The sequence below is a fragment of the Carettochelys insculpta genome, chromosome 1 (assembly GCF_033958435.1).
Source record: "Carettochelys insculpta isolate YL-2023 chromosome 1, ASM3395843v1, whole genome shotgun sequence".
NCBI lineage: Eukaryota > Metazoa > Chordata > Testudines > Carettochelyidae > Carettochelys > Carettochelys insculpta.
The window spans coordinates 58,665,062-58,692,875 of NC_134137.1; the positions used below are offsets into that span (position 1 = coordinate 58,665,062).

At 42.0% G+C, this 27,814-nt stretch overlaps 1 protein-coding gene across 3 annotated transcripts in view; it reads left to right on the forward strand.

The window, feature by feature from the left end:
* FREM2 (FRAS1 related extracellular matrix 2) overlaps positions 1-27,814 on the forward strand; it is a 208,271-nt gene that overhangs the window by 128,571 nt on the left and 51,886 nt on the right. For all 3 annotated transcript variants that reach the window (XM_074987027.1, XM_074987017.1, XM_074987035.1), the window contains exons 7-13: positions 15,500-15,649; positions 17,897-18,106; positions 19,270-19,467; positions 20,927-21,091; positions 21,191-21,373; positions 25,209-25,339; positions 27,322-27,480. In XM_074987027.1, the coding sequence (XP_074843128.1) occupies positions 15,500-15,649; positions 17,897-18,106; positions 19,270-19,467; positions 20,927-21,091; positions 21,191-21,373; positions 25,209-25,339; positions 27,322-27,480 (1,196 nt within the window). The remainder of the gene's footprint in view (positions 1-15,499; positions 15,650-17,896; positions 18,107-19,269; positions 19,468-20,926; positions 21,092-21,190; positions 21,374-25,208; positions 25,340-27,321; positions 27,481-27,814) is intronic.

Consider the following 27,814-nt stretch of genomic DNA (forward strand, 5'->3'; position numbering starts at 1 on the left):
GCCCTGCGGATTATCCTGTTAAAACTTGGCCGCCCGAGAAGATTTGTTAACGTCATACACCTGTTCCATGATGACATGACTGGCTTTGTTCTTTCAAATGGCGAGTTCTCAGATCCATTTGAGATATCCATTGGTGTTGTGAAGCAAGGGTACATGCTGGCCCCATTGTTATTCAACCTCTTTTTCACATTCATCCTCAGCCACGCAGTTAGGGACCTGGACCATGGAGTCTACATAAAATACAGACTTGATGGGTCACTTTTTGACCTCGTCATCTGAATGCTAAAACCAAGATGCTTGAGAGGCTCATCCTTGAAGCCCTTTATGCTGATGACTGTGCACTTATGGCACGCAAGGAATCTGATCTCCAGCTCAACGTCAACAAGTTTGTTGATGCCACTCACCTCTTTGGTTTGACCATCAGCCTAGGAAAGACTGAGGTACTGTTTCAACCTGCTCCAGGATCTGCTGCTCTCCCTGTTTCAATCTTTATTGAAGGAACAGAGTTAAAAACAGTAGAGGAGTTCAAGTACCTTGGCAGTGTGATAGCCAACGATGGCTCCCTTGACAAAGAAATCAAAGCCAGAGTCTGCCAGGCCAGCCGGGCACTAGGATGTCTGAGAGCGCGAGTGTTGAATCAGCCCGAAATCCAACAGTCCACTAAACTGAAAGTGTACAAGGCTGTAGTCCTGACCAGTCTCCTGTATGGCTGTGAAACCTGGACCTTGTACAGAAAACATATAAAACTGCTGGAGCGCTTCCACACATGCAGCCTGAGGTCAATACTGCACATTCGATGACAGGACAGAGTTACGAACCTGGAAGTCCTGGACAGAGCAGTAACCATGAGCACTGAAGCCATGATTCTGAAAGCCCAGCTTCACTGGACAGGGCACGTCATACAAATGGAGGAGTCAAGAATCCCTGAGCAACTCCTCTACAGTGAACTCTCCCAGGGCAAAAGGAATCAAGGTAGGCCTCGCAAGAGATATAAAGGCTGCTTGAAGGCCAGCATTGCTCATGCTGGTTTAAAATCAGATCAGCTGGAGCAGCATGCCAAAGACCGAACAGGCTGGAGTGCTCTCGTATGACACTTGTATGACAACTTTGAAGAGCAGTGACACGTATGCCTCATTGATGCTCGTGAGAGGAAGAAAGTAACAGCAGCAGCCGCACCAACAGAGCCAGGACATTTCCCTTGCCCCACTGTGAACACCCATGCCGTTCAAAGCTTGGACTCCTCAGCCACACGCAAGTCCACAACCGATGAGCCTGTGCAAGCTCAAGACGTCATTGTTGGACACGACGGACTACCTACTACACTGAGCTTTTAAAAGAGATTCTTATATATGTTCAGAGCACTATGAGAGCACACAGCTTGTGCACACTTAAAGATGAGCTCAAATCAAGTTGTGTTGCCAAAACTCTGCACCCAGCTGACCAACCCAGATCTTTCAGTTGAAAGCAAGAGCAGAATATGGCCTGAGGTCTTTGCCTCTGCTTTACGCCTGAGTCAGACCAATATGATACGGAAGAGCAATGACAACACACACAGGTATGGAGACATTACGAGATCAAGGAAGAAAGGCCATGCTTAAAGATGGGATTGAGAGGCCCACTAGTGATTGCTTAATGCACTGATCTGAATTTACTGTACTGTATTTTTCTCAGGATGCCAAACCATTCAGTTCAAAATGAACACTTGCAGCACCTGGGGGCTAAACTAACAAGGGTTATTATGATGTAAATATGGATTTGGGGCAATTTCAGACTTGGGTCATTTTTATGTTTAGAATCTGAAAGTGAACAGCACTGATAAATGCAGCGGTAGAGCACAGGAAAAAGAATGTTTGTTTGCGAGCAGCTTTTTTGGTTTCAGTTTTCAGGGAGACTCTTTTTTCCCCAGGTGTTCTTGTTTTCTTTCCCATGTGCTCAGTGCTCCCAAGAGGGCACACTACCACTCTGCAGGACATATGAACTCTCTTCTTGCCTTAGCGGAATTGCTGAAAAAACATACTGTTCACAGCAGGAAGGGCATTCAACAGATTTGTTCCACTTCACTCACATAAGGCTGGCAAGCAGCCATTCAGAATTTGCCTGCTTAAATCCCTGTTAAACATTTAAGCACCATAGCTAGGGAGGCAAAGGCCACAGGCTTATAGCATAGCATAGTTTACAGTTTATATAACTTGTTAACAAAAATGACCACATTAATTCTCAGACCATCCTCCGTAGGGGATGGCAGTTTTGCTCCCATTTTACAGATGGGCAAACTTAAAGACAGAAGCCAACTTCCCTGAGTCTGCTAGTGCTGTACCTGCATCATCAGCTGGCACTCACTCTGCAAACCATTACAACTGTACATCTCCCTAGAGGAGGCATACAGTATTCATGAGCCACCAATTCTCTATTTGTCCGATTTTGTTTTTTTTTTTCTGAGTAACCAAAGAGGTTCCTTAGCTGACCAGAGCTGTCCTTACCTTTAATAACGTGAAATGACGCAGAAAATCAACAATGCAATGTATCACCTTGAAACAGGTTTTGCATTAAATAACACGATTGGCACAAAAACTCTAGTATCATAGAAATACGGGGCTAGAAGGGACTCCGAGGGTGTGTCTACACATCAAAGTTATTTTGGAATAACGGACGCCCCTCTGTAATAACTTTGAGCTTCTACACAACACAACCACTATTTTGAAATAGCAATTATTTCGAATTCTGTAAACCTCATTCTACAAGGAATAGTGCCTATTCCGAAATAGATATTGCTCATCTCTGGACTTTCTCCAGTTTGTCCACATCTTTCCTGAAATGTGACATTCAGAACTGGATACAATATTCCAGTTGAGACCTAATCCGCACATAATACAGCAGAAGAATTACTTTGAATCTTGCTTACAACAGTCCTGCTAATGCATCCCAGGATGATGTTTGCAAAGTAACATGAACATTCTTCACAATGAGGAAGACTTGACTCAGTAACGTAGTGGAGACAGCTAGGATTCATTAAGCTGTCAGCTAGACAACATGGTGTGCTTGTGTGAGCTTCTGCAGATGCAGTACTGGAAATGAACATTTTCTTTGCTTCCTGCGAACTATTTGTAAACCTTGCTGACCTGTGAGGATAAAGCCAGAGGGAGATGTTGTTGCGGTGCCTGGGATCAATACCAGAGGACAAAGGATTATTAAAGTAAACTTTCATATATTGCATTCTATTATCCAGAACTCTCAAATAACTAGCATTTTAACCAGAAGGAAATTTTAGTTATGTTTTCTGTACAGTATAGTGAAAGAAAACGCAAATAAATACAGCAAATACAGTAAAAGTTTACAGTGTACAATATTATTGTTGCAGGCAAGTAAAGTACTCTGCGTACATTTTTTCTTAACATTTAATCTTGCTTTTCTTTAGTGTTATGCATTGCTAAGTTAAGATCTCAATCATCCAGAATATTTGAATATCCAGCAACCTCCCAGTCCTGGAGCTGCCAGATGTGAAAGTTTACTATATAACAGCTTCTAAAACTATCAATCAAGTGGTTAGTCAAAAGAAGAAAAAGTCTTATCCCACAGGGAATCTTATTAGTTTCATCAGTTTCTGGGGATGGTCCTTAAAACCAGTTCCTTTACACCATTGGAAAAGGGGTGTGTCACAACCTCAGACTGAATGAAACAGTACTAGGTACATGAGAGGTGAGTAATATCCATCCATTCACCCTTTAGTGTCAGTTCAAACTCCAGGTGCTGCAAGCCCAATATTAGGATGACTGGGGATTGCCTAAAGAGTAGTGCCATCTATTCGGAAGGAACTAAAGGAAGAGATGAATATGATTTTTTTTGCCCTCTAATACAGCCACAGTATTTGACAGCTGCTGGTTTTAATTTTCTATCTATATGCCATTCCAAAGCATGTATTTTATTCTCTCTTCCAGCGATTAGTGTCTTTCAGACAGATGGTCCTGCACACTTCTTGTATTCATTTTCTGTACAAAATATCTTCATAGCCTCTACTTTTTCCTCGACCTTTGGCAAATGGCCAAACTGACAGCTGATCAGGGCAAAAAAAATGGAAGGTTGTCGATTTATTACACAAGCACTGCCCCAGGGTTCTTCACTAATGTTTTATTATTAGAAACATTGCCCATCTTCCCCATAAGTGAAACAGAATAAAAATGTACAAATAAAAATTTGTAAAGGAAGAGATGGTAAATTAGCAAGTTACTGTTGGCTGTGTATCACAGCAATAAAATAACATCGTATCTCACAGTGAAGGATATCATAGACACAGCCCGGCCCATTTGGAATTTGTCTTTCTTACAGCACCTGTTACTGTCAATGATTTTGTATGTAGATAGCGTTTTTTCCTGACATTTTTTTTCTGTATAACAATCACTTTTTAAAAATTGATCCCTTCCAGAGAGATTTTGAACAGATGCTGCTGGGTGCTCCACTTAAATTCTGTTACTCTTATAGCAAATGCAAAAATAGTCACCAAAACCACATACCAGGAGAAGGAGCTGAACCATAGAGGCTCAAGGCCTCTAACTAAAGTGGACAGTTAATACTGAGTGGTAGTTCTGCTATATGATGTTACTTGTAGGGCTGATGGATCACTTGGTATCAGAGAGTTCAGTGAGATGCATGCCATGCTAAGAATTCCCTGCCTCTAGGTACAGTCCTAATTATATGTTGGAGCTTGTTGATATTGCTGCTTGTTCTTTTTCTAGGGCACCCTGAAAATCTCTTGGGTCCAATTAATAAAGAGTTCTGTAGGGTGTCTGGGTGCCATCAATATTCTCTATAATTCTCCAAACCATCTTGCAATCACTTATGGTGCTGGTCTGGGAAGGGATAGCACAGTGGCCTGCTAAACTCAGAGTTATGAGTTTGATTCTTGAGTGGGCAATTTAACGATCTGGGGCAAATAGGTTAAAAAAGGGATGGTGTTAAGGGAGTGGACTCAGTGACCTCCCAGGGTCCCTTCCAGTTCAATATGAGGTGTGTCTATCCCTCTGCTACTTCATTGACGTCTGAAACATGGGCTTTAGCTGACTGAATGCTATTAGTGTTGTTTTGGACTTTGGCTGCCAGTTGCTTGACATGCTTTATTATTGTGACCAACCTATTATCCATAGAATCCATAGGTTTTGGTTTTGGTTTTTTTTCCTGTGATTTTGTCCATCGTGCTTTTTAATTTTGAGAAATACATCTTTTTCCTCTTACAAATAGCGAAACCCACTTTTGAAGAAAAAAGCATGAAGCAGGAAAATTTTTTTATAAATATCTTAGAGAATAGAAATTTGATAGTGAAAAATGAGAGAGAAATATAAATATTATGTCTTCCACATGACTTTTGCTATGGCCGAGTAAGATGCTGACAATAAGATTTCACTGATTAGTCAAGGAGGCTAAAGCTATTTAAATAGGGAATGGGCTCAGACAATGAATAATCCTGTTTTAGATTTTGTAGCAACAAATACTCTGTTACTTTAATTACAGCTGAAATCAAAAGCTTTCATTATGAAAAGACTTCTCACATTTTATTCAAGTAGTTGCTTTTATACAAGGTCAGTTAAAATTCACTCAGAAGAATCAGTTTTAGCCATCTAAGCTCCATAAATTCCTCTTTACCTTGCTATGACTTTGCATAGTCTTAAGAATGAAAATCCTGGACAGGTGCATTTATTCAAAAGCCTTAATACAGTACCTTGTTTATAAGTAATCTTGTGTCAGTGAACATGTGTTCGCTTCCCTTGTTTTCCTTTTAAGAAGTGCCCATGAAGGAATTTGAAAACTGAACTGGAAAGAAATACTTCCCCATTTCAGAGAAATAAGTGGTAGTACCATCACCTCAGGTGATGAAACGCCTTGTTCATAGGGGTGACTTTAATAATGAAATACTAGAGATCAAGTCAGATAAACACCAGAGTAAGTCAAAGGCATGTTCTATGATATAAATCAGAAAAGAAGAGCATGCAGAATGCATGGTCATGATTTGTTTGTTTAGTTTCTTTCTTGTTTTATTTTTGCTTTTGTTTATTATTATTTCAGTTGTCACTAAATCTGTTGCCTTTGTAAATATGCTTGCCTTATTCGGATCCCTGCTAAACCCTGACTTCTGCTGCAAAACACACCAGAAGTGAATAATTACTGTATGAAACTAAAGTTAAGCTTAAAAAGAGAATAGTAACAGAGGTAGCCGTATTAGTCTGTACTACAACAAAACAAAGCAGCAGAAATGTAGCACTTTAAAGACTAATAAAATGATTTATTTAGCGATGGAGCTTTTGTGGGACTGACCCACTTCTTCAGATCAATTTTATTTCCAACACAGACTGACATTTATAAGTACACAGGACAAAAATAAAAAAATTGCAGTAAAAGCCAGCAAATCAAATAGGATGAAGGAGGGGGGTAAGAGGTGGGGAGAGGTTTATTGTCCTGTCTGAGATAATTAGAAGCATCAAAGGAAGGGAAGCAGTCCTTGTAATGCGTGAGATAGCTGACGTCTCTTCATATCACGTGTTAATGTGTTGAAGTTGAATATCTACTCTAACTCACAAATCTCATGCTCTAGTATGATGTTAAAGTCTCTATGTTTCAGGACACAAATTCTTAGGTCTTTAACAGAATGGCCCACTTCACTGAAGCGTTCACTGACCAGCTTATGTGTATTGAGTTTCTTGATGTTTGCTCTGTGTTCATTTATTCTTTGATGAAGATTTTGCCCAGTCCATCCAGTGTACATAGTGTCAGGGCGTTGTTGGCACATAATAGTATATATAAAGTTGCAGTCTGGAACAATGGAGTCTCAGAATGTGGGAGAATAAACCTCACACCCCCACCTCAGTGATGCTGAGGGAAAGTTTATTCAGGAAGCATGCATCATTTGGGGCTGGGGAGTCAATGTTATTTTTTTATTCATATTTGAAATCTCCTGAGCATATCTTTAAGTGTATATGTGACCTGGTATGCAGGCTACCCTGGCATCAAAACATTTGACTTGGATTGTTAGCTCTTTGGGGTATGGACCATCATTTTGCACTTTACTTGAACAGGGCTTAGCACAGTGGAGTTCTGGTCCATGACTGCGTCTCCAAGATAGTACCACAATACACATAAATAATGATAAAGCTAAACCACCTTTTTCCTTCAGACTAGTTAGGCTGAGTAGTCACTGTAAAAGAAATCTAATGGAACTTCATCTTGGTATCTCTGCCATTCTTCCAGTAGTGTCCCTATGGATGTTCTACTGTAGGTGTCTGCACACCCCTGTAACCTACAGTGGAGCACCCGTGGGGCAACACATCTCGAAGAACCATTGTTACAGCACAAGGTGAGTAACTTCCTCTTTCCACAACAGATCTGCTCAATTTATTGCTGGCTGTGAAATCTTTTCCTGGGATCTGAGATTAAAAATGCCCTCTTTCTAGTTTGAGCTTCAGCCATGGATTGCAAGCCAAGAATCGGACAGAGCACAGCTCACATTTTGCAGAAAGAGGAACCTGTTCCTTTTCATTGCCCATTGTGATGGTCATATTTTTTCTCCCTAAGGTAGCTGGGTAATGTTGTAAAGGCAGAAAGGTTCATTAAAATTGGTATTCACATTGATTTCTTTTTTATACCTGTTGCCTTTCTGAGATATGATCAAGTGTAGATGTGCTTTTGACAGTTTCAAAAGCTTGTCTGATTATCCTGCTTGACTGCTGGTTAATGTTCTAATTAATATATACTTTCCATTCTCCTGGATGCAAAGGCAAAGCATAGATTTAATTTCCTTTTCAGAGGCCATTGGAAATTAAATTCCCATCCTCCTTTCTCTAATTCCTCTAACAGCATGCCAGCAAAATCTGTACCCTTCAATCTGTGTTTACAACGTGAAAGGCTTTCTCTTGTTTCTGAAAGAGAGGTCATTAAGCTTGCAGTGCTCTCTATTCAGACTGATTACTAGATTTAAGATCTGCCATAAGTGAGCCCCGGATCATGGTATAGCATGTTTTCCAACCATGACATGTGAAACACAATTCTTCCCTGTTTGTAGCTTGGCTTGGCTGCTTCCCTGGGGGAGCGCCTGAATGGACTCACAGGAAATTGACTACAAAACATTAGTGTTTGGTTCCTAGGACGAGTAACCATGAAAAATGTGTCTGCTGTTGCAGATACGTGTCTCAAAGTGTGTACAATCACTCCTGCACATGAGGCCAGCCAACTTGTGGCCAGGGCTGACAGGATTACGGAAAATGCGGTGATGCCCAGACACTCGTCTCACAGAAAAAGCAACACCCCCCCCACACACACACACCTACCTAATGTTGTGGGAGAAAGTTCGGCTGGGGGAGGGGTTGTGGCTCTGGAAGGGAGTTTGGGTGTTGGATGCAAGTTCTGGGCTGGAGCAGGGGATTGGAGTGCAGGAGGGGGCACAGGCTCTGGGAAGGAGTTTGGGTGCAGAAGGGGTGAGTGGTTGGGCTCAGGGAGGGAGTTTGGGAACTGAAAGGGGTCTGGGGTACAGGTTCTGGAATGGAGTTTAGGTGCTAGATGCAGGATCTGTGCTGGGGCAGAGAACTGGGGATCAGGCTCTGGGATGGAGTTTGGGGGTTGGAGCAGGTGTGGGGAAGTGGGAGTGCAGAAGGGATATTGGGGGCAGGTGTGGGTGAGGGGAGGGCATGGGAGTGCAACACTTTCCTGTACTTGCCGCCCCAGCCGCCAGCAGTGACTCCTAGTGAAGGGAGGGTAGAAATCTTTATGTGCTGCAGCCTGCAGGCCTTGCCCTGCAGCTCCCATTGTCAACCGTGTGCTTTTTTTTAAAAAAAAAAAAAAAGGACCTTTTGGACACCAGTTTATTCTTAAAGAACTTTCAACATAGAGTTCTCTCTGAGGGAAATTCTGCAGTTCTCTGTCAGGAGTTGCTGTCCTTTAGGGCAAAGTTTTGCCCGAGTTCTTACTGGTGCTACTGATGCTAACTCTGCGCTAGGGTAGAAGGTCAATTTCCAACCTGCAATTCTAGCTGTGCCATTAGCGTGTAGCTTGAATTGATGTATCAGAATCGACTCTCTTACTTAGTGTAGTTCGGGGCTCTTCGGGCTCACACAAACATCCCTTACTCCACGTGATAGCCAATCCCAGAAAGATCGATTTTTGCCATGTCTTAACACACAGAAAAATCAAACTCTGGAAGATTGACCGTGGTGCAGTCGGTTGTCCCATAAGCACAGAGTCCCCTGAATTAAGGACATGAAGTTAGAGTCCAATGTAAATAGAAATCATAATAACACACTGTTGTAATATTAAAAGTGGTGATGAGACTAAACTATCTAAGCTGCTTCATGACTTATTTCCCTTAAGTCTCCCATGCAGTTTTACTGGGCTACTAGCTATTCACGTTAGCTACATCAGTGTTTTGGCTTTGGGAGCTAAGAGCTGCAAAGACAGATTTGCTGCTGCTCTTAAGTGAGGTTGCTGTCCAATTGACCAAACCCAAGATGGCTGGAAATCAGACAGTCTTGCTGCTTGAGCCCCCAGCCATCCCAGGACTGGTCAATTTGCTGTCTCCTCAGCTCTTTGCAGAGGTGGGGAGAGGAAATTAAGGACCCCAGGACAGCTGGGGGGCTCAAGTAGCAAGGCTGCCTGATTCCCAGCTGGCACAGGGTTGGTCAGTTTCCCCCTCACAGAGGCTGCACAAAGCCTCTGTGGGAGGGAAATTTTTGACCCTGCACCACCTGGGACTCACACAACCTAAGTGATTGGGCAGCAAAATAGCAAATGAAATTTAATGTGGGTAAGTGTAAGGTAATGCACATTGGGAAAAATAACCCCTATTATATATACAATATGATGGGGCAAATTTAGCTACAACAGATCAGGAAAGGGATCTTGGAATTATAGTGGATAGTTCTCTGAAAACGTCCACGCAGTGTGCAGCAGCAGTCAGTAAAGCAAATAGGATGTTAGGAATAATTAAAAAAGGGATAGAAAATAAGAACGAAGAATATCTTACTTCCCCTATATAAAACTATGGTACGCCCACATCTTGAGTACTGGGTGCAGGTGTAGTCTCCTCACCTCAAAAAAGATATTGGCATTAGAAAAGGTTCAGAAAAGAGCAACTAAAATGATTAAGGGTTTGGAACGGGTCCCATATGAGGAGAGGCTAGAGAGGCTGAGACTTTTCAGTCTAGAAAAGAGGAGACTGAGGGGTGATATGGTAGAGGTATATAAAATCATGAATGGGGTGGAGAAGGTGAATAGAGAAAAGTTATTTACTTGTTCCCATAAAATAAGAACTAGAGGACACCAAATGAAATTAATGGGTAGAAGGTTCAAAACGAATAAAAGAAAGTTTTTCTTCACACAGCGCACAGTCAACCTGTGGAACTCCTTACCAGAGAACGCTGTGAAGGCCAGGACTCTAACAGAGTTTAAAAAAAGAGCTCGATAAAAGTTTGGAGGTTAGGTCGATAGATGGCTATTAGCAAGAGGTAAGGTATGGTGCCTAGCCTTTTATCGAAGGCGGGAGATGGATGGCAGGAGACAAATGGCTTGATCACTGTCTTCGGTTCACCTCCTCTGGGGCACCTGGCATTGGCTACTGTCAACAGACAGGATACTGGGCTAGATGGACCTTTGGTCTGACCCAGTATGGCTGTTCTTATGTAACCTTGCTTCTTGAGCCCCCAGCTGGCAGAGGTTCATCTAAGTGTGCCTTGAAATTTCATCAGTGACTCTGCAGAGAGCTGGGGTGAGCAAAGACTGATGAAATGTCCACGGCACACCTAGTTCTTGTGGCACAGGGATTGAAAACCACTGCACTGGGCGAATCATGAAAAATGGATGTAATGTGGCTTTACCAAGAAAGTCTCTAATGTTGTTAATGCACTATATATTCTGACTGCTGTGGAAGGTAAGGAGCTTTATCCTGAAACTGATGCACAGACATAAAGTGATTTGCCAAGGCCACAAAATCACTAGTAGTTCTGCCTCTGGGCACCAGAGTTTCTCCTTAGGGATGGCTCTCGAGCCATCACTTATTAAATAGCATAACTTGTCCCCGCATCCATTTTTTGCTGTTCTTTCTTATAATCTTTAAGGCTGGGTCTACAGGCTGCGGCTGTCCTGGCAGGTCCATGCTTATGACCAGCCTTGAAACTGCAAATGGCTGCACATTAGCAGGGTCGCACGACTCATTACCGTCGCTGCGCTACAGCTTGGTCTTGGCAGAGAGGGGTGCTGGCAGTCGAGAGGCCGTGTGGACTTGCCCCGATGGCAAAAAGTCCCTCTGTCACCAGACCTTTATGTCCTCAAGAATTTTTTCAGGCATAAGGGTCTGGTGAAAGAGGGACTTTTGCCATCAGGAGCACATCCACGTGGCCTCTTTACTGCGAGCACCCCTCTCTGCCAAGACCGAACTCTCCCACGGCTATGCTAATGAGCCGCGAGGGGCCATGCTAGTGAGCAGCCACTTGCAATTTTGAGGTAGCAGCCATTTGCAATTTCAAGGCTGCTCATTAGCATGGACCTGCCAGGAAAGCCACACCGGGTAGACACAGCCTCAGGGTTTAAATGCTAAGATAAGGACAGTGCTCAGTAGTTTAGAGTGTGAGATCAGATTAATTCCAGTATAAATGCTCATCTTAGAAAATCAGACTGGGGCTTTTGTCCCCATACTTCATGGGACAGCTTTTCACAGATCAGTTCGCAGTGCTGCATCATGTTCCTATCTGGTCTGGATAACAAAATTCTCTATTGAAATTCTATTTCAAGTCCCACTATCTATCTTCTCCCTTTTGTCTGCTTGTATTGAAGTGAGAAATGCGAGGAATGTATTGGCTAGTATGCAAGGTCCAGCTATGAATAAGGTTAACAAGATAACATGCTCATCTGCACACGCATACTCATACCCACTGGTGCCTAGACTTGAAAGTTTGATGTGTGATGAGCACATTCATCACCTGCTGCCCAAAATATGTAAACTAATATATGCAATGTAATTTTACATTAATGTAATTTATATCAAGAATCCTCTCATATACTGCAGTTTTGGGGTTTTTTTTTTTTAAATTATTATGCATCCTGAAAAAAGAATTGCTCTCTCACTGATGTTCAGTGAGGTTTTACTCTTCTGTTGCTTGTTAACCTCAGATGCAGCATTGTAAACTCTGGGTTTCAGTAATTTCTAACACATGTGTTGTGCTCTTTTCTGCTCTTTTTATGCATAATACTGCATTTGGTTTTAAATCAAATCCTAAGCTCTTCAAGGCAGGCACTCTCCTACACTGTCTTTGCAGCGACCCATGTCAAAAAGCTGTATACAGAATATTGCACTAACAATGGAGCAATCTGCTCCAAAAATGAAAATTTTGCCACAATATTTTGCATTTTTTTCCTCAATAAATAAAGGTGGGGACTTCAGCCTGGCACTGGGGAAAGCAGGGAAATCACCCTGCAGTCCCTTCCACCCAGGGCAGAGACTCAGCAATGAGGCTGTACCTGACACAGTGCAAGGGGCCAACCTACCCCGCAACACACTGGGGCCTGTACCTCTGTACTGGGTGCTCTGGGTAGGGGCAACCTGACTCAGCACAGCAGGCTGAAATCATAGCGGGACTGAGTGTGGGGGAACCAGGTATGGGGTAAGAGGCTTCTGTATGGGGCAATCTATGTACAGGTGGCTAAGTGAGGAATCTGGATGCCCAGGGATCACTGGGCAATTCTAGGTGCAGGAAGAATATGGCTCTGGAGAGTGTTCCATCCGGAGCTAGTTTGGGCCCATTCAAGTGCAGGAGGAGCCAATCAAGGTGATTCAGGTACAGGGAATGGGTCTTATTGGGATAGGGGCTTGCTGGGCCTGCTTAATAGGAGGCTCTCAGCTACTGCTGCTGTCAAGGGGATGTCTTGTGTTGTGTTCCCACTTCCCCTTCCAGCTTCCATATCCCTTTCTCATCCCCCTCCCTTCCCATCACCTTGCAACATCCCATCTCCACTGTCTCCACTTTCTTTTCCCTTTCTCTCCCAGCAGTGCTCTGCCCTTCCCCTCAGTCCCACATCCTCCTCCGCCAGCCCTATTCCACCACCTTCATTCCTTACTCCCTCTTCCCTACACCCCACCCCTCTTTCCCCATTTCCCCCATCCCACCCTGCCCCTTTCTCCTGCACCTATGCAGGCACTCACTGTTGTGCAGAGAACACGATGGCTCTCAGAACACGGAAGGGGAGCGTGACAGGCGGTAGGGTCCAGGAGTGGCACGCTCTTTCAGAAAGGTGGCTGTGGACTCACAGAAATGGAGAGTGACAGCGACACATGACCTGGTAGACGTCCCATGCCTCATCTATGGTTTAGGGGACAGTCTCATACCCCACACAAACACTTTCAGCACAGTTTCTCTTTGCTTCCCTGTTGTTTTCTGTGGCTGTCATTTTTCTGAGGTGGCTCTCAGAAAAGGCTCCCTGCATCTAGTGTTTTTCCTTTAAGCCCTCATAATGTCAGTATTGAACGCTGCAAGTTTCTAGGATTTACTGTGCTAAGTTGAATGCATACGCAGAACATATGAAATCCAATTTGTGCTGGTAATATATTAAAGTAAATGTATTAGAAAGTGATTGGGGAGATACGCAGGAGCAAATATAATAGCTCATGAAGGTCGAAGTAGTGATAAGTAGACTAATTTTCATGTATATTAGCTGCTTTTGAATGTATTTCTCTCTGTATATAGTCAGGCTTAGCAGAGTTTAATTCTTATTTTCTTAGAATTTTGATGCATAAATGTTTATTTTAAATTTTTTAATCTACTTAAATTTCTACAGTGTCAAGAAATTATAGGTGGACTTAGAAAGCAATTTATAACAGATGATGAGATTCAAAAATTACAGCTTTTGTAATTATTAAAACACAAAGGCTACGTCTACACTAGCACACGACATCAAAGTAGCCTATTTCGACGTAAGAACGTTGAAATAGGCTACTTCGACGCATATCGTCTACACATCTTCCAGGGCTGGTGCCATTGACATTCAACGTTGAAGTAGCGATGGAGAACGTCAAAAGGAGCTGCCCCGGAAGGAAATGCAGAGTGTCCACACACACAAGAGCTCCCCATCGAAATAAGGGGCCAGCAGAGCCCCAAGCCGCTCCCTTAAAGGGCCTCTCCCAGACACACTCGGTCTGCACAGCACGAGATCCACAGAGCCGACAACCAGTTGCAGACCCCGTGCACGCAGGATGGACCCCCAGCTGCAGCAGCAGCAAGAAGCCCTGGGCTAAGGGCTGCTGCACGCGGCGACCATAGAGCCCCTCAGGGGCTGGACAAAGCATCTCTCAACCCCTCAGCTGATGGCCACCATGGAGGACCCTGCTATTTTGATGTAGTGGGATGTAGACTGTCTACACACAACCTACTTCAACGTTCAACATCGAAGTAGGGCGCTATTCCCATCTTTGGATAGGAATAGCGCTTTCGACATCTTGCCTCCTAACGTCGATTTCAACATCGAAATAGCTCATGGCACCTTTAGACGCAATGCTTACTATTTCGATGTTGTGCCAGCTACTTCGAATAGCCAGCTAGTGTAGATGCACCCAAAATGTCAATCTCACATGTCAAAATTACAAAGTCAAAATCCTTAAATGAAAATCTAATAAGTTCTCAATGTTTTTTTTCTTACTTTGCCTATCTATAGATTGCAGTTATTGTTGGAAATATGTTTTCATCAGCTTGCCTGTGTTCAGTAAATTGGATGTTTACCAGGGCTTACCAATAAAAATCTTATTCTTCCAAGGTAAAATATAGTGGGACAGAAATCTGTAAGAGCATTAGGTTTCTGCAGTGCTAATTAAAATGTCTACAATGAATAACAACTCGTGGAGACTACTTCAGTATTTCATTTATTTATATATCACCTTAATTTGTGCACGATAAAGAACATAGCATATAAATAAAATATGCTAAACTGGAAACAAAGAACAAAACCATTTACTAGGAAGACCTTACAAAGGCATGAACAGATGTAGATGAATTAAAAAGAAAGAGCTGCACATAGGTTTCATCACATGATTTAGACTTGGTGGAAGGAGTGAAGTTTTATAGCCGATTTTCAGAAGTTCCTAGGAAGGTCAACTCTAGTTAGTATTTTGCAGATGCTAAGGAGACAAGACATCTGGTATATTTTTCTGCATTTTATCCCCTCTTTTTTGTTTCTGCCTGTGTACCATACTTAACATTTGTCTGAGTACCTTATCATCTTCTATGTATTCGTCCTCACAGTGCCCCTTGGGAGCAGAGAAATGCTCTCAGCATTGTTTTACAGATGAAAAACTGAGACTTCTAAAGGTCACAGAGGAGGATCAGGGAAGTGAATTCTAGTCTCCTGATTCCTTGCCTTAACCACTGAACCATCCTTTTTCTTGTATCTATTTTTAATTTTGTTTATCTATGCTTAAAATGTAGGTTCTCAGGTAAGGAGCAAACTTCTGTAATTTTAAATTACCTTAAACTTTTTTTGCCAGAACCAGTCTTCTACTTTGGAGATGTTGAATACTATGTTGGTGAGAGTGCTGGCTTTGTTGAGGTGCATGTCTGGAGAAGTGGAACTGATTTGTCCAAAGCTGCCACAGTTACAGTGAGGTCTCGCAAAACGGAGCCAATAACTGCAGAGGGTGAGTGATCATTTTCCTTCAGTTGTTCCATTTTTCCCTTAACGCATCTTAACATGGAGCCCTGGCTCATCTAGTATGGATGCAGTCCTGAAGGTTTCTGATTTTAGTCCCAGAAGTGGATCAGAGAGCCCCAAGGCTAGGCTCTAAACCTCTGCAGAGAGATGAAGAAATGTATGTGGGCGGTTTTCAGAAGTGTGAGGAGATCTCTCTGCCCACACTGACTTACGTGCTAGTAAGTAAGGGGGAAAGTGAGCACGCTAAGGAAGAGAGAAAGGGCATGGACAAGTGTTTGAATGAAAACCCATGAATGGAAACCCTGATTTTATCCTGGAAGGAGCCAGCTGCCCTCAGTTACCATGCATTTAATTGAAATGTTTGAAGTGCACTTAGAAGGAAATGGAAGCAAGGGCAAATTATGAGCTCCAGCCTTGCAGTGCTTCCCACAAACTATTACCTCTCACACTCAGTTACTCATTGCCTCCTGATACCATTAAGCACAGTGTTCTTGCCAGCTCACCTGCGTGGAGTTCTTGCTGTCCTCAGTTTATTATATTGTGTCTGTGTCTGCTCTTGGGCTAAGGGAATGATTCCCAGCTCACATCGACATACTCATGTGATAGCTCAAGGAAAGTTAGTACACTAATAAATAGCGGTGCAGGTGTGAAAGCACAGGTAGCCCCAGCGTGGCAGTCCTGGTAGTAGCCCCAAATACATACCTGGGGTCCAGATAGGTAAGTACTCAGCACAACTAGCCCATTTGCCACTCATCCACTGTCCTTTCTACCCCCATTCACATGTTTTTACTGTGCCAGCTCAAGGAAAGTTAGTGCATGACTACATCCACAGGTCCGAAAGTCAAGTTCTAAACCAGTGTCTGGAGTTGGAGATGTCCTGTAATGGATCTGTTTCTAAAACATGACACTTTATGCTGAAACATTGTTCTGATGGGAGAAAGCCATGAAGAGTCCAAATATTTCCCACAGATGGTTATGCTGAGCACAAACAAATGTTAATGATTAGTTACTGAGATAATTTAAAAATACTCTTAAGCTTTACTGTTACGATGACCGTGACAGGTCTGGGGTTAGTATTAGTACAGCTTTCCACATTTTTATGTTTTCTCTTGGAAAATAAGTTTATTAGAATGTCTAAAAAGAATGTTTGCTTCCTTCATTTCTTAACCATTATTTTACATGATCTGTTGGGTTCACCTCAGCTGAAATATTGAATGCATTTTTGTTCCAGAAAAGCATTATCGAGGTTTACAGTCTGACAGTGTTTTTAGGGCTTCACTCACTGATAAATAAATGTGGGAGACTTGTTTTAGTTTCATTCAGAAATGTGTCTACATGCTTTTTGCATCTCTTTATTGGAGCAGTAAAACAGATTGTGCATCATATGTACAAAAAGTCTCTTTCACCTCAGACTTAGGTACCTTAAAGACCCCGGAACCCATACACGATGCCCTGGTATAACTCAATGTCCAGTCTCATTAATTTCTCTCTCTCTCTTTTAAATAATTACTCCTAAGAAAACCTAGTTCACCCTGTCATTGACACTGAAGTGCACTTGACATGGTCTGGATGTAAATCGATGCATCTCTCTTTCTTTTAGACTGTCATTAACCACTGGCCAGCAGGATCCAAAATCTGTTTGCCTCCCATTCTTCACTACACTAAAATTTCCTTCTTATTCTATACTTCATCTGGGCATCCATAATAATTCTTCTTAAAACCACTTGGCTGCTCTGCTTTCCCCTTTTACATTAGTCACATAATTTGCCACACTGTCAGCTATGTTTATAGGCATATATGGGATCCTTATTCCAAGGAATGTCCTTTGTTTCTGGGGTTTGTTCTAAAACAGTCTGGATGGTCCCAGACTCTATTTTGCATCTCGCTTTCAAAGGTTTTATGACAGTATTGCCCCATTCAGTTAAATGCAGTTATCCCTGACTTTCAACAGGAGCTAAGAAATTAAAATCAGGGCCGCTCAAAATGCCCTGTCCACACACCAAACCATTTTAATATATTGTCCTTCTAAGTGACAAGCCTTTTGCTTCGCATGACTGCAAGAGATCTAAAGTTTTAGATGATAAAGTCAAAAGTACTTCACAGTAAAAGTGAGAATGGTATTTTATGAGTTATTAACATCAGTGGCCTGATTCCAGATCTCTTATTTTCTTTAAATCCCATGAAAAAGCAATCTATTTGTGAATACAATTTTACGTTTTTTTGCCTCGTCTAGCTGGAGTAGATTATGTGGGCATCAGTCGTAATTTGGATTTTGCTCCTGGAGTCAATATGCAGACTTTCCGTGTGATCATTCTGGATGACCTTGGACAGCCAGCATTAGAAGGCATCGAGAAGTTTGAGCTTGTGCTGCGAATGCCCATGAACGCTATCCTTGGAGAACCAAGCAAAACCACCATCTTCATCAATGACTCAGTCTCTGATTGTAAGTATTAATTATTTTCAAAGGAAGGAAAATGTTTTTTTCCAGTGCAATATATAGAATTCTTCTTCCTTCCGAGTCTATATGGAAGAAATTTCCTGGCACAGTATTTGGAAATGCTGTATTTCTGTAGTTGTGATCTTTTGGGTGAGGTGTAAAAATGAGCTCCTAACCATTTATGGTCATTATAAAATTCCATGTCACTTACCAGTCTACAAGTCTTTCAGCTGGTTATAATATACCTCACTTATGTTTCTGAAACCATGGGGAGTGTAAGAACCTGTATTTATAACCTGAAGATAAATACATTTATATTAACTTTATGTAGGGTGACCATATCTCCCTGTCCCAAATACGAGACAGGGAGATATGAGGGGGTTGGGAGAGGCAGTTCCTCCTGGCTCCACCAAGCCCCAGGGATCCAGGAAGGAGGCAGCAGCCACCAGAGCTCCCCCCAGCCCCCCAAATTCAGGGGAAGCTGTAACTGCCAGCCCTCCCCCCTGCTCAGGAAGAAGCAGCTGCTATCCCTTCCCCGCTGGGGAAGCAGCAGCTGCCGGCCCACTGGCCCTCCTCCCCAAGGAAGCAGAGCCACTGGCGCTCCCCCTTCCCATCCCCCGCAGCCCTGGGGAAGTGGCGCAGACACAGCAGCCAACTGCCCTCTGGCCAGCAGCTGTTGGTGGAAAAGGTCAGTGGGTGGGGAGGGGGCAAATATGGGACAATTAGTCCCTCTTAAAAATAAGTAGAGGTGCCTTTTTGGTGTCCCAAATAAGGAACCATCCCACCACATATAGAACAGATGGTCACTCTAGCTTTATACCATTGTAATTTTGTAGACATCAGATGTAATATTCCTGATTTATGCCAGTGTGAAATCAAAACCAAGGCCATAGCTCGTAGTTCTGCAAAGCACTTGTGGTGAAATCCGGGACCACTGAAGTCCCTGGAAATTTTCCATTGTCATCAGTGGGGGCAGGGTTCCATTCTTTAAATTGTAGGGAAATATGCTAAATAAATCAATTTTTACCTGATGAGAAGTCTGCCACCTTATGTCATAATTGGTGTAACGTGGTACATATAACATAACACCATCACAGTAAAAGTTGGAGCAGAGCTAAGGATTGATCATTTTGAACATTCTATTCTTTCTTTTGTATGTGTCTGACTAGTGCCTAAGATGCAGTTTAAAGAACCCATATACATTGGCAATGAAAATGATGGACAGATTTCTGCCATGATATACAGGAGCGGGGATATCCACTACACATCTACGGTGCGCTGCTATAGTCGGCAGGGTTCAGCCCAAGTAATGATGGACTTTGAAGAACGTCCGAACACTGACAAGTCCATCATCACTTTTCTTCCTGGTAAGCCTCAGTTCTTTGTTCACAGCCTTTATTCTGTCAGTTGGCTTTACTTTAAATCATGTGGGGCTTTTTCCCTCACAGTGAGTGTCTTTGGGGAATAAAGCTCTCTCTCCACAGAATACATAGTGCTTGAGCAGTGACAGAACAGTATGCTTTGAACCCTTCTGCCTTAATCCTGAACTGGAGGAGAATACGGACAAAAGGATTATCCTTTTGCAAAATCCTAGCCATTAGTCTGAACAGGTGGGTCCCCTTGCTGTGCTGCAGCACAGAGCAGGTTCAGAGATGGAGAGTAGGTAATATCTCAGAAGAAATGCCCAAAAGCTCTGACCTCATTAGGCAGACTATCAGCAAATACAGTGATCTGCCTCTCCAATGGGTGAACACCTTTTAACTTTGCATAGGGACACAGCTAAGTTAATTATTGCTCTGCTTCTCCTCCTTATTCCTTTTTATTTTTAAAAACAAAAAGCAGTCAAGTAGCACTTTAAAGACTAGCAAAATGGTTTATTAGGTGAGCTTTCGAAAGCTCACCTAATAAACTATTTTGCTAGTCTTTAAAGTGCTACTTGACTGCTTTTTGCTTTGATAGTGTATAGACTAGCATGGCTTCCTCTCTGTTACTTCTTATTTTTGTTTCTTGATGTGCCTGGGTGGCTCAAAATGTTGAACACAAAGAAATAAAAAGAGGAAATGGTGCATTACTTCTCCTTTGAGGGAGAGATTATTTGATTCCCTCTTGGGGACTATCAATAATCCAAACCTTCTTTTATGTCACTGAAAAACAGTTTCTTGCCTCCTCATTTTCATATGCTCACACTTAACTTTTGTTTTTCATTTATTTTTTCCAATCACCAAACAAGTTTTTTTTCAGCTGCATGTGACTTTTTTAATGAGGCAGTTATACATGGCAGAACTTTGCATTTTGTTATGTATGATAGTTCTCCTTAAGCATGCTGTGGAACTAATTTCTTTGGAAGCTTTTTCTTCACACAGCATTACAAGTGCTCCTGTACAAAGTGCAATGACGAGTCCCATTTGTTAGGACTGATGGACAATTCTTCTTAAAAAACAGAAAGTCGAAGATAAAATTTAAATATTCTTTTACAGTCTCCCTTTTCTGATACAGTGAGCAAAAGTTGCCAGTTGAAATCATGTGATCGTTCCCTAAGACTTTTGTCATGAGCCTTTAAAAGTATGCTTCTACTTTTGACTAAACTCTGCTGCAGACTTATAGTAGGACAGAAGAGAATGTATGTTACAGACACTGGACATTGCCAGATCATGGAAATTCACATGGATATGAGCTTTATCCAGAGAAATTAGGATTGCGCTCACAATCTGTATAAATTGAAGTAGAAAATCCAGCAATGTTCATTTGTGGCCTTAATTTGCCTGTAATACACCTAGAAACAATTGTAAGTGCTGCATGGTGTTACTGTCTGCATAACGATTCCAGGTGAGACGGAGAAACCTTGTACCCTCGTGCTTGTGGATGACTCTCTCCATGAAGAAGAGGAGGAGCTGCGACTGGTTCTTGGCACTCCCCGAAGTGATTCCTCTTATGGTGCCTCTGTTGGGGAACAAAATGAAACCCTAATAAGGATCAGAGATCATGCAGACAGTGAGGAGTTCCTTTTGATTTACAAATATGGTTTTAATTTTGGCATTTAAAAGCTCTTTGGTGCACACCATTAAACACTTTTTTCTTCTGTTATTTCAGAAGCCATTATTAAGTTTGGTGAGACCAAATTTAGTGTGAGTGAACCAAAAGATGCAGGACAGCTAGCGGTTGTAAAAATTCCAGTGCTTCGTGTGGGAGATACCTCAAAGGTTTCTATTGTGAGAGTGCACACAAAGGATGGCTCTGCCACCTCTGGAGAAGACTACCACCCAGTGTCAGAAGGTATGAAGAGACATTGTCTGCCCTTCAGATCAGTATCTCTGCCCATTGATTATTTCACTTGTGATTGTTGTAAAGTATTTACACAGGGTGGGGAGGCATTGTGAACTTTTAAGCTTTTAGTACCTTTTAGCTGCATTCATTAGTGCTTTTGGATTAATAAGGCCATAGGAATGGAATTTCATGTAATTTATATTTAACTCCCAACTATTTGCAGGGGCAGTATTCTTAGTAATTTGGAGAGTACTCCAGTTTATGAATGTATTAAGAAGAAAATTACTGATTCTGAAGTAACTGTTCACCAATATGAAATGCTTTCTCCTATGCCCTACTCACAGAATAAAAAGTGTAAGGAAGTAGAAGTTCTATACTGAAATTTTTTCTGAGAATTTTACCAACAATATTAATCCAGAAGCAATAACTTAATAATAATAATAATAATAATAATAATAATAAACTAGAACATACAGAGTCAGTAACCAAAAGCTGCTGTATCTCATGGATATGCTTTGTATATTTCACTAGGAAAGACAAAGGGCAAAATGAAGTAAAAGGTTCCAAAATCTAGTTTATATAGATCATTTGTATACAATAGTAAAAATATTTCAGAAAAATAAGTGGCTGTTGTGGGTTAGAGTAAAAAAGAAAATTGCCAGAAATAGGCAGCAGCTTGGAACCACTCAGTCTGGCTGTAGCCTGTGTACTCTAATTTTATGTGGCCATAAGCGTGAAATAAGATTCAGTGGGTCACATAAACTGGCTCTGCAATGAACTGATGGACCCTGGCAACTGTCAAATCTGATGGGGGAGGGAACTCACTCCATGTTTAGACAGAAGAAAGCGAGGAAACTGCCACAGACAGCACTGAACCTGATGATCTTCTGCATCCTGTAGGTCATAGTGAGATTAATGCAGCCTTAAAGCTACAGAAATATCCATGCACCTGTAGTAGACAGAAGGGCCAAGGATGTGGTACAGCCCAGGAATCTTCTAAGAAATGCGCATGTTGCTTAGCTACCTCTACCACCGTCCCTTCTGGTATACGTGATCTGTTTAATCTATAGTCTCTGTGGCCTGAGCAGACTCTCAGGACTTCAGTCAGTGGGGGCATATCTGGATGCCTCACTGAGACAATTATTAGGGATTCCCTCCATTAAGTGAGTCACAGACTCTATATGGGGAAAGACAAGCCCTTTGTGGCCATCTCAGAGAATGTGCACGTCCTTCAGATTTTTGTGCATTTCCAGGACAACAGTGCCCAGAGGATAGCAGACATCCTGGGAACTTATCTAAAATAAATCTCTAGGATAATAGAAGGAAAATATGAAACCTTTGCATTGTGTTAATCAACACTATTAATGTTCATACAAATAAAAGATTAATCTCCTTTATATTCTGCTTTGGAATCTCATTAAGGGCAACAGAAAAATATTTGGGCTATGGAACATCTTAATGAGAGATTAATAAGACTGGGATTTTTCAGATTGGAAAAATGATGAGTGGGAGGTGATAGACATCTACAAAATCACGATTGATGTGGAGAAAATAAATAAGAATGTGTCATTTACTCCTTCTCATAAAACAAGGCTAGGAGTCACCAACTAAAATTAATATGCTGCAGATTTAAACAACACGGTCAACCTGTGTAACTCTTTGCCAGAGGACTTTGTGGAGGCCAAGACACAAAAAAAGTTGTTCCGTCAGTGGCTACTAGCCAGGATGGGTAGGGATGGTGTTCCTAAGCCTCCCTTTACAAGCAGCTGGGAACGGGCAAGAGAGGATGGACCACTTGATGATGCCTGTTCTGCTCATTCCCTCTGAGGCATGTGGCATTGGCCACTATTGGAAGGCAGGCTACTGAACTAGATGGAACTTTTGGTCTCATCCAGTATGAATATTCTTATGTTATGTTCCTCTCTCGCCGTGTCTACACTAGCCCCAAACTTCGAAATGGCCATGCAAATGGCCACTTCGAAGTTTACTAATGAAGCGCTGAAATACATATTCAGTGCCTCATTAGCATGCGGGCGGCCGCGGCACTTCGAAATTGACGCGGCTTGCCGCCGCATGGGTCGTCCCGACGGGGCTCCTTTTTGAAAGGACCCCGCCTACTTCAAAGTCCGCTTATTCCTATGACCAGATACGGATAAGTGGACTTCGAAGTAGCCGGGGTCCTTTCAAAAAGGACCCCCGTCGGGACGAGTCGCGCAGCGGCGAGCCGCGTCAATTTCGAAGTGCCACGGCCGCCCGCATGCTAATGAGGCACTGAATATGTATTTCAGCGCTTCATTAGTAAACTTCGAAGTGGCCATTTGCATGGCCATTTCGAGTTTGGGGCTAGTGTAGACATAGCCTCTGTGTGTTTAGAGAGCCCAACTGATTCGGTATAAGGAATAAACCTCACATCCCTGACTGGACAAAACAGCAGAAATGTAGCACTTTAAAGACTAACAAAATGATATATTCAGTGATGAGCTTTCATGGGACAGACCCACTTCATCAGATTAATCACATTACCAGTACAGAGTGACTTCCATAAGAACAGAGGTCAAAAAAAATTTTCAATAAAAACTGACAAATTTAAGTACATGGGACTGAAGGAGCGGGGTATGGGATGGTGGGATGTTAACTGTCTTGCCTGAGATAATTACAAGCATCAAAGGAAGAGAAGTAGTCCTTGTAATGCGTGAGGTAATTGTTGTCTGTTCATACCAAGTGTTAATGTGTCAAAGTTGAATATGAATTCCAATTCAGAACTTTCTCTATGTAATCTGTTTTTAAACTCTCTTTGTTCTAAGACACACATTCTCTGGTCTTTAACAGAATGGCCCACTCCATTGAAATGTTCAGTGACCGGCCTATGTATTGAGATTCCTGATGTCTTCTCTATGTCCATTCATTGTTTACCAAAAAGTTTGCCCAGTCTGTCCAATGTACATTGTAGAGGGGCATTGTTGGCACATAATGGCATACGTAATATTGGTTGAACTACATGAGAATGTGCCCTTGACCTTGTAACTAACATGGCTAGGTCCAGTGATGTTATCCCCAGAATAAATATGTGGATCAAGATCAAGGGCACATTCTTGTGGTACTTGGACCAATATTATATATGCCATTATGTGCCAACAGTGCCCCTCTACAATGTACGTTGGACACGCTGGGCAAACTTTTCTCCATAGAATGAACGGGTACAGAGCAGACATCAGGAATCTCAACGCACATAAGCCAGTCAATGAACACTTCAGTGAAGTGGGACATTCTGTTAAAGACCTGAGAATTTGTGTCTTAGAACAAAGAGACTTTAAAAACAGATTAAATGCATCTGATAAAGGGGGTCTTTGCCCACGGAAGCTTATGCTCCGAAATATCTGTACTTACAGATGTCACTCTGTACTGGTAATGCGATTGATCTGATGAAGTGGGTCTGTTCCGTGAAAGTTCATCACCAAGTAGACCATTTTGTTAGTTTTTAAAGTGCTACATTTCTGCTGTTTTGTTTTGACTGAATACAGACTAACATGGCTACCTCTCTGTGACCATCCCTGACTGGATTATCCCTGGGACACATCACAAGCCAGAACTCAGTAGTTTCTTGTCCCTTGCACTGTGTTTACTCCTCCCCAGGAAATGGAGCTATGCATTATTATTTTTATTGTGTATTTATTGTGTTTAGATAGTGTAAACTAGTTTAAGTCATGTGAAATATGTAATTTTTGAGATGGATGTGTGCTAACTTTTGTAGCTCTCTGTCCCAACAGAATAGAGAATCTGGATCAGAAGCCTGATTATTGTAAACTGTAGATTTATTTTTAAAATGCCTTATTGTATTTTTTAGAAATTGAGTTTAAGGAGGGGGAAACACAGCACATTGTGGAGATTGAGGTTCTTTTTGATGGCCTTAGGGAGATGAGAGAGGCCTTCACTGTTCATCTGAAGCCTGATGAGAATATGGTGGCAGAGATACAGGTAAAGCAAAGTATTCAACAGCACTATATGGCAGACAGGGACACCTTTTTTATTTGTTCATCTAGTAGCCTTGTTCTTCAGCAGAGATATAATGAAGAACCTAAAATTCCCATGCAAATATTTCAGCTTCATTGCGGAGGGGCCCAGAAAGTCACAGAGAACACATATGTTCCAAAGACCATACAGGAAATAAATAGGTATAATATTTCCATGCAAATTAATTCTCTTCATCTGGCTAGTTCTTAGTAAGTGCTAGCATCATCTTGGAAGCACTGACAGGATCTTCTGACACTGTGCTGCAAATTGTGGAAATACTATGTCAGGCTTACAAACACATTAACTGCAAATTCAGCTATTGTTGTTCTATTATTGCTGTACAACTGCTTTAGTAGCACTGTCATGTCTAGCAATACATTGTGTCTGTATTTCGTACTAATATTTTCCTTCTCTGAGTCACCACATTTATGACTTAGAAGTACAACATCCCTAGTACTATTTAACCTCTTAATCATTTGTCACATTTGTGGGATTCAACCCAGACCAGAGAGAGGTTGTGTTATTGCTTGGCCTGTACCCCTGATTATCTTAAAATACTCCGCTGCTGTACCTTTCTGTCTGGATGCTCCCAACCAGCATACGAGCATGCACTGAGTATCTAAGTAGAGCAACCTGGGTTCAGCAGCTCAGATGCCAACAGCATGTTTGTCACAATAAAGCCACACTCTGGACTCTACCAGTCTTGCTTGCTACTAGCCAAGTGACTCCACCACGCATCCAGCCCTGAATTTTCCCAGACTGTCCTGGAACATTCAGAGGAGCAATAAGGTCCATTGCTCCTTTGAAGAAACAAAAGAATTCTTGTTGCTTAACTGGTGTTAATAGTCACTTCAGGTTAAACCTAGAACTGTGATTTAGAGTAGTAAAACAAGTTTGTTTAATCAAAAAGAGGGGTTTAAAGTGAGTATTAACATAGGGGATCACAAGGGATAAATTTGTGTTGGTTACAAACAAGAATGAAAAGTGCTTTCTAGTGACCAAGACTTAACCTTGAACCAAAACTAGTTTTGTTAAGATTCTTAACACACCTACTTCCAACACGATGACTGATACCGCCTAAGTTTATTTCTTTGTCCACAGGCTCAGGACAACCTCACAAAACATTATTCACTTTTGGTGGCCCGCCCATAAATGTGAGCTTCCATCGTTTTTGGTCACTTTTTACTTTCACGAATCAGTCAGATAGCTGCCTTCCCTTCGGTCTGAGGGGAAACCTGTTTCTCCTTTGCTAGGTCATAGACTTTAAACCATAACACCAGTGAATATTTATAATTGTTCATATTATGTTAACACAGACTTTTCAGAGTGATATTAGTCACCAATGTGTCCTTAACATTCATTAAAGGCCTTTCTGGATACAGTCAGTTGATTCAATTGCTAATCATTTGAGGCTCAGCTGTTTGCCAGAGGCTAGCTCTCCCGCTCGCTACATTGATGGCTCTCTTGAACATTTATATAAATGTTCCTTCATTATCTTTGCCTGACGATGACCAAATCCACATTCCTTAGTCTAGGGCAAACTTTGCTTGTGCATTGTTTGCCTAACAATTTCAGAACATAATTCTAGCATTTATCCATATCCTTTTGTGAATACCCTATACATACACCACACAGGCATGTTAATATGTGAGTTATTAGTTTTTAAATGGTATGTTACATCCCATCATTTGGACGTATATCATGACAAGAGTGTAGGTATGTGGAGTGTGTTTAGTCTGACAAGAGCTGCTGGCCCAGTGGAGAGGACCACCAGTGGATCTCTGTGTCACACCCATACAATGCTGTAAATAGTTACTGTTGTCTGTCCTCCTGTTGTCATGTAGATGTAGTTATTAGATATGATGGATACCACAGACTCACCAGACACGTGACTTTTGAATAAGAAATTTGCACTAAAATTTTTGCTTTTGTATATTAATTATCAGACAGCCAAGGCCATTGTGTACATTGAAGAAATGAACAGCATGGCGGATGTCACGTTTCCTTCGGTCCCTCAGGTTACATCACTTTTGATATATGATGATGCTTCTACAGCCAAAGACAAGATCAGTCCAATTGCTGGCTATCCTGTTGTCTGTATCACTGTGAGTATCAAGATGGAAGTGTTAACAAGGCTAGTGAGTGAGTGATTTCAAAGAAACATTGAAAGCTTGTACTAGGTGTGGGCTGCACATAGAACCCCAATGGCCTGCAGGTTGCCCACCATTGGCATACAGCCAGTGTAGCCAACTGTGCATCACTCATCAGACAACACCCTAGGAAAGGGGATGTTTGAGGGCCCTTATGTCATTCAGTACCTGAACCTGGGCCATTAAAGTCATTGACCTGTACAATGAATGTGGTGAATTAAATTAGTATTCTCTGGAGTCTTTGATGTAGTGAACCTGAATTTTTGTAAACTGAGCATACACAGTAAAA